Source organism: Centroberyx gerrardi, unplaced genomic scaffold, assembly GCF_048128805.1.
Source record: "Centroberyx gerrardi isolate f3 unplaced genomic scaffold, fCenGer3.hap1.cur.20231027 Scaffold_101, whole genome shotgun sequence".
NCBI lineage: Eukaryota > Metazoa > Chordata > Actinopteri > Beryciformes > Berycidae > Centroberyx > Centroberyx gerrardi.
Window position 1 is genome coordinate 1 of NW_027605237.1, and position 9,779 is coordinate 9,779.

Genomic DNA, 9,779 nt, shown 5'->3' on the forward strand with positions numbered 1-9,779 from the left:
GTTATTATCAGACCTGAGCCATGTGTTAAAGATATACCCAATGGGATGGTGATGTGTGTATGCACATTAAGCACTGCATACGATTACTGTGTGTGAAACTGTGTGTGTATGTGGCACGTGTGAGTGTATTACTAACCGCGGATGCTCTCCAGCGTCTTGGCTGCCGACTCCCTGACCTGATTGATCAGCTCCTGGCGTGCCTGCTCCGTGCGCAGGGCCTAACAAAAGACAGACAAGAGATCGTCATTAACAAAGATCTATCTGCCTGCCCTGTGGCTCACCTCTCCTCCTCCGCCACTTACAGTCAGCACTGCTGGCGGCACACAGAATATAGGCCACACAATGTGGACTATTACACTACATCATACGGCGCACAAGCCTCAGACGATAGTGCATCATTTTAATGATTGGCTGCTGAAAAGCTCTGCACTTGAGGCGTAGAGTCACAATCATTGATCATGTTATGTGAGAAACTTTCTCTATTTTTTTTAAATTTCAGAAATATTTCAGAATATTTTCATATAGAAAAAAAGCTCTCTATTAATATAAAAGATAGAAAGATTCATGCTTTATAGCTAGTCATGAAAGTTTTTACATTTGCTGTTCCAAACACCGAATGGTTGGTAGGTCTTTCCTGGGAAAAATCCTCTGCCGCACAGTAAGTGATGCGTTTTATGTTTGCAGCAGCAGCAACAGTGGTTTATTTGGAATAAATAAAAGAAGAACATAGTAGTTAGCATGAGCAGCCATAGCTACCACGGCTGAACAGGAGCGGTACCTACGGACCCTCACACTTCATCAACAATCTGTGCGAGTCTCAGTACCTGCTCCTCCCTGCTGATGGCGCTGTGCTTGGCAATCCTCTCCATGCGTCCGCGGTACACTGCGCAGTCCCTCTCGATCTCCTCCACCTCCTGCAGGGAGAAGGTGACAGAGATGCGAGGCACCGGCAGCTCCGACCAGCAGATGTAGTGCTGTGGACACACAGTTCACAGAAAGTTAGCTTGGCAGACAGAAACAGACAGGAGGTAGTTTACCTCACCACCAAAATGTCCCAGAATGTATTGACTTAAAGTGCCTTTCCTTACCCCAGGTCATACTAAAGAAGCCCATATGAACGCAAATCTTTATCTGTTACATGTGCAAAACAAACCTGTGGGCAGCAGATCTTGAGCAGGTTAATGGTCTTGCCGCAGACGTACACATCATTGGCAATGTGTCTCAGGAAAACAGGAACACAGTCCTCCACATCCTTCGAGATCAGGGTGTAGCCTTGAACCCAGAAGTGTTTGTCTGCAGAGATACAAAGGAGAGACCAATAGCGTGCTGTTCTATAATTTAGACCACGTAGTTTTGCTGTTCCCTTATGACTGATAACTAGCAATATTCAAAGTAAAACAAATAATAGTGGTGGAGTGATACTCGGCCTTTGCTGGGCCAAAAACTTTTCCTTATTAGTATGACTTACGGGGCATGGCAAAACTCTGGCCGCTTGAATTAACACTTGGAAATTGTTAGCGCTTAGCTCAGTGATCCTAAGCAAAAAGCAGAGGAGGACATGAATGCACCGGGCTTCCAGAGCTCTTTACAGAAAGCCTGCGGCTTGCCAAGAAAGCTTAGCCACTGATTGCTTCCCAGGCTGACAGACTTGGAGGAGAACAATGACATTTGTGTGTCCTCCAAAAAGCAGGAGCGAGGAGCGCATAGGGTCACTGCAGGAGTTGATGAGGTGTAGCCGATGAGCAAATGAACCTCTAAGCCAGACAAAGCTGAGGTGACGCTCTGACCTTGAATGGGGTGTTGCATGATGTACAATATTTGGACAGGCTATAATAATGGCTCAAATAAATACATATTTATGGAGGGCTGTCATTGTAAAGCAGACAGTTACACTGTATACTAGGGTCGGGAATCGGTAAGGTTTTATCAAGTTGATTCTTTAACAATTCACTCCTAATGATCCGGTGGTTCCTTAGCAGTTCCCTAATTGGTTCCTTTCTTGTATATCCCTTTATAGCACCCCAGAAATACTAAATTTGTAACTGAATTAATTGAAATTCTGCTACCAATTCCAAATGAAATTAATAAAAAACAATAAAACATTATTATTGACTGTTCATACCATACTGTTTTATTATGAGGACAGTTGTGGGAGTGTACACGCATCACACAACCAACTGTCCTCATGTAACACAACTGTGGGCGAGGTCAAGTCCACAGTTGGATTTATATTCACAGGACAAATTATCAGAGTTCTGACAGCAGTCATTACAAATGTGTGTGTTCGTATATTAAACAGAGTTTTAGTAACTATAAAATCTTAGTTAAAATCTTGTAACTATTCTAAAAATCAAATAGGAAATGCCCTACACAGCAGGATGAACTGGACAAAAGGAAAGATAACCCCCACACACAAAATCAGTCAACCAGTTCCTGAGGGTCAGAGAAGGGTCTGTATTCAGCCCTGCAACCCTCATCTCCTCCCGTCTCAACACTCCTTTCCTCCCTTCTTTTAAGAGTCAAGTCATTAATTACACTAAAAAAAGTTATTTCAGCCAAGTTTTGCAAAGAGCAATTATAAGAGGAAATTATAAGAGAAAACTTAGAAAATAGAGAAAATTTATTTTAGAAAACATTTTGTTTTAGCCATCATGGCGAACCAGCTCAAGAGTGTAAACTAACATTGATTTGGCGACAGAGCAAAGCAATGTCTGCTCAATCATTTTCGCTTGTCTATGGCTTACAGAGGGGAGATACCAAGGGAGATACGCTTTAGCCTACTTAGCTGCGACAGCTGAGGCTTTTCATTCAAAGACTTGCTGGCTAAAGCAAAAGCGTGTGTGTGTGTGTGTGTGTGTGTGTGTGTGTGTGTGTGTGTATGTGTGTGTGTGTGTGTGTATTCACCTCTGAAGCTGAGGTACTCCTCATTGACCTGGATCATGAATTCCCCGTAAACATCTCGAAACACGCCGCTATATACCCAGTCAGACACAAACCTATGCGTGGCACAATGAAAAAAAACATTATACTAAATGACCAACTATATTAATAAATAAAGTTCTGTCCTCAGGTTATACTGGTTTGTTTTCAAGACACATTTCTGCATGAGGAGGGCAGTGACTGACCGTGTGTAGGGCTCACAGCTGCTCTTGAGCAGCGACAGTAGCACCGGATAGTTCTCATTGCTGCAGTTACTCTGGGCTTCATTGTACAGGTAGGACAGCAGCTTCACACCCTGAGGAGAGCCACATTGCACTGAGCTGACATCCCATCTGATAGGCTAAACACAGCCGTGATGGAGGACATATTGCAGTCTGCAGATAAAATGAATACTCACCACAGGGAAGGTAGCCTGGCCGACACCTGAGGGTCCATCGACACAGCACAGTTCTGACAGGTACCTTAGATTAAACAGAATACAGATATTTAGATCTGATGAATCTGCATCAATGCACCGTCTGCAGACAACTATACAATGAGCTGGTTAAGGGACTGGTTCCAGAGTGTGAAATTAACACGAGCCACCAGCCAATTGCTAGTGAAGTTTTTGCTGTAGCTGGAAAGTTTGTCTACCATCAGTGGAGGGAACATCCGTGCTCCAGCAACAAGAGAAGAGGTGCAGCTTTAAATGTAAAAACGCATTCTAGGATAGGAAGGCGTGACACTCAGGTCTGATGAAGGTCTATTGACCGAAAGCTTAGCTGAATAAATAGTACTCTCTGTCAGAAGTGTGCGGATAGCATTTTTCTCTCTCTAGTGTTATGCCATAGCTTCCAGTACCTTCACGTTTGGGTGTGCGGTTGATTTTGTTTCATTATTGTATTTTTAAAAAAAAAATCATATTTGGCTGGCTGGCAAAATAGTGAAAGTGGTAAATTTTGGAATGTATTAGTCACTGAGGCCAGTCAGTAAAAAAAGTCAGTTTCCTGCCCTGATTGACTGGTTCCAATAGCTATCTGTACTTAGTCAATATGACTAGTGTGCAGTGACAGCTTGAATAGAGGTGTGATCTCACCTGAGCTGCCGGCCCACTTTGCGGAAGAGGAAGCCAATAGTCAGCAGGCTGAGGGTGGGCGGTGTGCTGAGAACACAAGCCCGGTAGTAATGCAGGTACTTCCGCAGACCGCCTGTAAAAGCCTTGGAGAGATACACTATTTTTTTAAATTTCATTGTCTATGCTGGTTTACTTTACAACCATCAATGATAGCAAAATTGGTAACACTTTTACTGTGCAGAACATGAGTGGAGAAGGGAGGGACAAAAACTAGTCTCTGCAGTATTAATGCTGATTACCCATATACAAACATACCTGAAAGACTAGGCCTCTCTTGTTGGCACTCTGCAAAGAAAAGCGGCTAAGCCTCAAGTAATGGGTGCCGTACTGGGCCAGCTCCCCCAGGAGACGAGACACACTCTCTGGGGAGGCTCCCGACACACACACACCAGGTCTGACGTCAAACTGCACACACTGTGAAGGAGAGCACATAATTACCAGCCCAAGTGTTAATGATAAAATTCAGCTGGAGAGAGCGTGAGAGGTAGTGCGAGAGAGAACCGGGATTCAATTCAGACTGTAAAAACTACAATAACAATCTTTATAGAAAATATAAGAAACTTTACAAGAGAAAGGCATCCTTGTCTCCCCTGTGATTTTATGTTCTGCCTCAGGTCTATTTTAATTTATTTCTCTTGTCTTTTATTGCATCTTGTTAGACAATTCAGTTGAGTTTTTGCCTGAAATTGTGACCTTTTATGGTCTTTTTTTCTTTTGATTGTTTTGAGGCGAGATATTTTTATAAGCCTTTTTTTTTTTTTTATTTCACACATGCACAAACTGATTGTTGCAATTGTTTGTCTTCTGTGTTTTTTATCATTGTATGCCTCCACCGTGTTTTAATCACTTCACCTATACTATATTTTATTACTGTGGTAATAAGTAAAACTAAAAATATAAACTGTAAAGTATGGCACACACCTCAGACTACAGATCAATTATATTTCATTACATTTTAGAGACTGATAAATGAATACAATGGAATGTACCTGGTTGAGAGGGAAGGTAGTGGATGCCACTCCGATCAGTACGTTGAGGAGGTCAGTTACCAGTTGGGTCTGGGAGTCCAGAGGTAGAGGCAGGAGGGGAGAGGGAGTAGTAGTGTTCACCACCCTCATCTCCCCCTCCCACAGCCGATAGAGCTGGTCAAAGGCCTCCCTGCCCCCCTCTGTTAGATAGGGAAACTCCCTTTTTCCTGGAGGACTAGTGGGGGAAACAGAGTGGCATTTGGTGTTGTGTTGGGGAGAGAAAGGAAGAAAGAAAGAAAGAAAGAAAGAAAGAAAGAAAGAAAGAAAGAAAGAAAGAAAGAAAGAAAGAAAGAGAGTGTTATAAGCAGCTCTTTCCAATACATTTTTAGACTTTGAACCCATTATAAAAATTAGGAACATCTTATTATGAGCTCCCCACTACCAACAAGCCATGTACCACCTCTAAGTATGTTGTATAATGATGAATGAAATTTCTACGGCACAACTGACACATCACCTACCAGCCAACAGACTCCCAGCAGCGGCGTCTCCCAGGCTCAAAAGTGCGGAGGGCCTCCCAGATATCGAGCTCTGGACTGGGGCTGGGCTCTGACTGGGAGTCTGGGGTCAAGTTGGAGGATGACTGGAAGCCCTCATCCTCAGACTGGTCAAAACAGTGGGGGACCTGCACAGAGAACCAATATGACTGATGATATATACATAACCACTGAGCCTTGAACATAAATCAAATGCTGAATGACAAATATGAACCCGTGTCCAATTGCTTGGTAAGTTCAAATTGAAAAATGAACTTGCGCCGACCTGGCTGTATAAAACTTAAACTCGACAACAGGCATTAACTTTGATACTAGCTGTAGCAGTGTAAGTCAGTCTCCTACCCTGATGGCCAGCCCCGTTACATCGACATTACTAGGAACAGGAGGTAGGTCCAGCCTGATGTCTATGTCTGAGGTACGAGTGTGCTGCAGAGCTCCAAACAGCGACAGCCTGGTCTCCTTCTCAAACCTCTCCTCCACTTCCAACCTAGTCCTTAGAGCCAGCAGCCCTGTGCCTGGAGGGGCATCCATCAGCCCCAGAGTGCCACACAGACTCCCCAGGGACCCCCATTCCTCCCCACACACTAGCCCCCATGCCCGGGCCTCCAGCCTCTGCAGCTCCTCACTCTGGTAGCCCCAGGGAGGAGGCCTCCGCAGCACAGGCCTCTCTCGTCTCATGTAGTCCCTGCTAAATGAGGTGGGTGGAGGGGGTGCTGAACCAGCTAGCTGTACCAGGAGCTCCAGGACTGAGTCCACTTCCTTCAGGCCAGAGGATGCCTCCTCAGGCAGCCTTCCCAGCTGCTCCTCCAATCTCTCCGCTTCCTCCTGGCACCCTGCCACCCTGAGGTCAAAAGAGATCATCAGGACTTTGTTTCTGGGTGGGGTGGTGGCTGTGGCACTTGGTCCTGCGGCAGGGCCTTTAGAGGTGCCATCTTGAAAGAGCTTGGAGAGCAGGGCACCATAGGCACGTTTTTTGAGGGCTCTGCGGACACCTTCTCTTGACACTCCCCCCAGGGCACAGCGTTTAAATGACACCCCAGAGAGGCTGCAGTCACACAGAGCACCCAGCAGCTCAGTGATGCTGCTGCTGTTGCAGTTGGATGTGATGGGGTTATTGGGGCTCCAGTACATGGTGGGAAGCTGTGCCACTTGCCTCCGCCTGTGTGAGTGAAACAAAATGACGTTAGATATTTCAGCAGAAACTGGACGAACTCACACTCCAACCAAACGTCTTAAGACAGAGTTCTTCTTTTACAGGGTAACGTTAGCTCTACTTCGTAAATTAACCATACGGCAGCACTAGCTAACGTCAACAGTCAGCTAACTAAGCTAACGTTAACAACCTACTCCTAGGCTACGGTATCAAATTGCACAGCGAGTCAGCAAGGTCCATGTCTCTGGCTAATATTTACCCTCACGAGGCGGTGTGTTACCAATGTTATCAATCAGTTGACAGTTTGAATCTTGTATCCACCCCAAGTGACTCCTTTCCTTGCATGCCAACGTTAGTTAGCGAGCTACTGCTAACGATAACTAGCGGTCCTGCTTGGTTTAGGTGCCTAGCAAGTGCAACCCAGTCAATCGACCATCGAAAGCAGCTCCAATGATGTTTGTAAACGCATCTGTGGTATCATGTTCCAGCATATTAATACCAGTTATACTATAATTTTTCACTCGCTAGCAAGGTAGCTAGTTGCTTCTTTCATCTTCTATTTCCCATCTGCCTAGGCTACAACAAAATAAAAACCCGCCCCCTTGGATATGATTGGACAACAGACTGAACTGTCTCCGATGATTGGCTGAGTATGCCACAGAGACCCCGATAATAGGCTGAACACGCTGATCAATCAGGGGACGATAATTGTCATTTGCCAGCGCGTTTTTTATGACATGCTGCATTCAAGCGCTATGGGAAAACACGGCACATACGAAGCTCCTGCTGGAAAATACAGTTTATTCACTTTTTAGATCGTGTATACTACTCGGGATTTGGCATGGAAATATTATATTATATTTGGCGGTGGACTTCTCCGACTTCCTGAGTTCACCAACAAGGATATACCTGTATCAATCACATAAGCAGTTTTGTGAACTCTTAAAATGCCATGGCAGGACCCTATGGGCAGGACACAACTTGCTGGAGTTTTCGTTTGTGGTCGACATTGCAATGTTTGGTTTGTTTTAAAACATAACAAATGTATCACTCTGAAGTGCATATATCTTAGCTGTGAAAAGGGCCGGCAACAACTGTTAAAAAGAACATGTTCGAAAGCGGGAACACTTTAAAGGCGTTGCTTTCAACTGTCAATCTGTCAACACGTTCCAATTTCCAACGGCAATTCCCATTGGACCTAAATGCAGCATAATTTCCGGCAACAATGATTGCGCGGGATTACCTACGCACAAACAGAGAAACAAGCACGCGGGCTCATGAACGCGCCAAGGCTGTCAGGGCTGTTCAGTGTGCTAGACCGAGGAGACACTTTAAAGGCTTTTGGTCGTTGGTGATTGTCCAATAATGAAAGTTTTTAGAGCAGTGGTTCCCAAATGGGTCCTTGAGGGGGTTTAAGGGAGTCCCAAGCAAAATGAGGAATAGTCAAATTTCATGGTTACTTCACTATCTAGAAGTTAGCACAAGAAGAGAATGTATAAGGATGACTTTTTATCCACGGTTTCACTCTCCCCACTCTTACCACCTACAACAAAAATCAAGTGTGTAACGCCATACATCTTCTCTCCTTGGGGCAATTCTTCTCAAATGGGGGTCATTTGTATAATGTAGATCTATCTGGGGATCTTGACCTGAAAAGGTTTGGGAACCTCTGGTTTGGAGGACTTTAAAATCTACTCTGAAATCATATTCTGTTAGGCTAACCCAACAGGATGTCAAATTTTACAGGTGAATGCAAGGTTTCCAAAGATTAAAAGTAGACCCAATAAAAAACTCTTATTTTCATTTGCTCTCAGGTTATCCTGGGACCTACGCTCTACAATCAATTCTTGTCAGCTTTTAAATTATTCATCAGAACAACTGTTTAAAATGACACCACACCGTTATTGTTTTTATTTTCACCAAGTTCTCCTCCTCTTCTTCCCCGAGGCAGAGGAAATCAAAGCCAAATCTCATTAGAAGGTTTGAAACATGTGGAGGTGCAACACAACCTGCTGGTAAACACAACCATCTCCTGCTGATGGAGAGGCTGGCTGCTGTGTGTGGGGCCTCCCAGGCAGGGAAACGGAGGCCAGGAGCATGCAGATTTTAACCCAATTTCTGCTAAGAAACCCTGCAAAGAGGCTTACTTGAAATAATTGTACTTGGTGTGCCATGTTGTATCATTGATTTGCTGGAGGTGGAAGTGCATGATAATTCGAAGTCTTACCATCAGAGCAATGCATGGCCAATATAGTGTTCACTCCCCTCCAAATTATGTAGGCCTAAGCTAAACATTTCATCAGAAAGATAATGCACGTTATTGCCTTTGATTTTCCATCAGTGATCAAGGATAGTGTGTACAGTATGTGTATAAGATGCAGGGCTTGCGATAATATAGTGTAATCACTCTTGCTTTGGCAGCAGCCCTTGAAGTTACTCTCGGGGTGCATATCTGGGGCTGCATCACTCTGCTTAGTTAGAAGTCGGCCTCCACGGGCCTCTGGTCTGTCTTTGATATCTCCACCCCTGCGTCGAGGTTTGTTAAGCAGCCAGATGAGGCAATTTTGCCTTTCATCTTTCTTTTTTTCAATTTCATTCTTAGCTGTCGGTACTTAATGTTTTCGCAGCAATTTTCAGCCTTCACTGGGGACCACGGAGATGCTCTGTGACTGTTTACATTATAATTCATTTCATGCAGACCTTGGTTTTCAGTATGTATTGTAAGTCTTGTGACAGGCACATGATGCTGGGTATTGGAAAAATAGATTTATCCAGCAACCATAAGATGCTGGAAATGAAGACTGATACTATCACACAATGGGTAGTACAAGATAATGTACAAGAACATCTGTTGTCAAAGTGAAGAAAAACTCATGTTGCAAGTGCTTGGGCATCTCCTACATGGTTGGTTTGTGTGAGAGAGTGATTATGCTTTTCATAAATCCAGCATTTATTACTCCTGCTTGTGTGTAAGCTCTTCAGTGAATCTAAGGTGGAGTTCAGTATCATGTTACTGAGCTGTACAGATGCCAAAGACCTATAGATTC

The 9,779-nt window shown here is 44.3% G+C and overlaps 1 protein-coding gene across 1 annotated transcript; it reads right to left on the minus strand.

Annotated features, from left to right (window-relative positions):
* Positions 1 to 122: 122 nt before the first annotated feature.
* On the minus strand, positions 123 to 6,710 carry LOC144538308 (gamma-tubulin complex component 6-like). The gene is made up of 11 exons (XM_078282372.1): positions 5,922 to 6,710; positions 5,544 to 5,707; positions 5,044 to 5,257; positions 4,310 to 4,468; positions 4,016 to 4,137; positions 3,338 to 3,401; positions 3,126 to 3,235; positions 2,905 to 2,996; positions 1,154 to 1,293; positions 825 to 974; positions 123 to 218 (listed from the first exon to the last, which is right to left on the minus strand). Exons 1-11 carry the CDS (start codon positions 6,708 to 6,710, stop codon positions 132 to 134), a joined length of 2,091 nt encoding a protein of 696 aa, XP_078138498.1. The 3' UTR covers positions 123 to 131.
* Positions 6,711 to 9,779: the final 3,069 nt, after the last annotated feature.

What these genes read in the sequence shown, in the direction of transcription:
- LOC144538308 (XM_078282372.1), bottom strand. Translation starts at nt 6,710, where the DNA reads ATGTACTGGAGCCCCAATAACCCCATCACATCCAACTGCAACAGCAGC. An exon ending in AGAGAGGCCTAGTCTTTCAG is followed by an intron (nt 4,138 to 4,309) that starts GTATGTTTGTAT and finishes TATCTCTCCAAG; the next exon opens with GCTTTTACAGGCGGTCTGCG. An exon ending in AGCTGTGAGCCCTACACACG is followed by an intron (nt 2,997 to 3,125) that starts GTCAGTCACTGC and finishes TGCCACGCATAG; the next exon opens with GTTTGTGTCTGACTGGGTAT.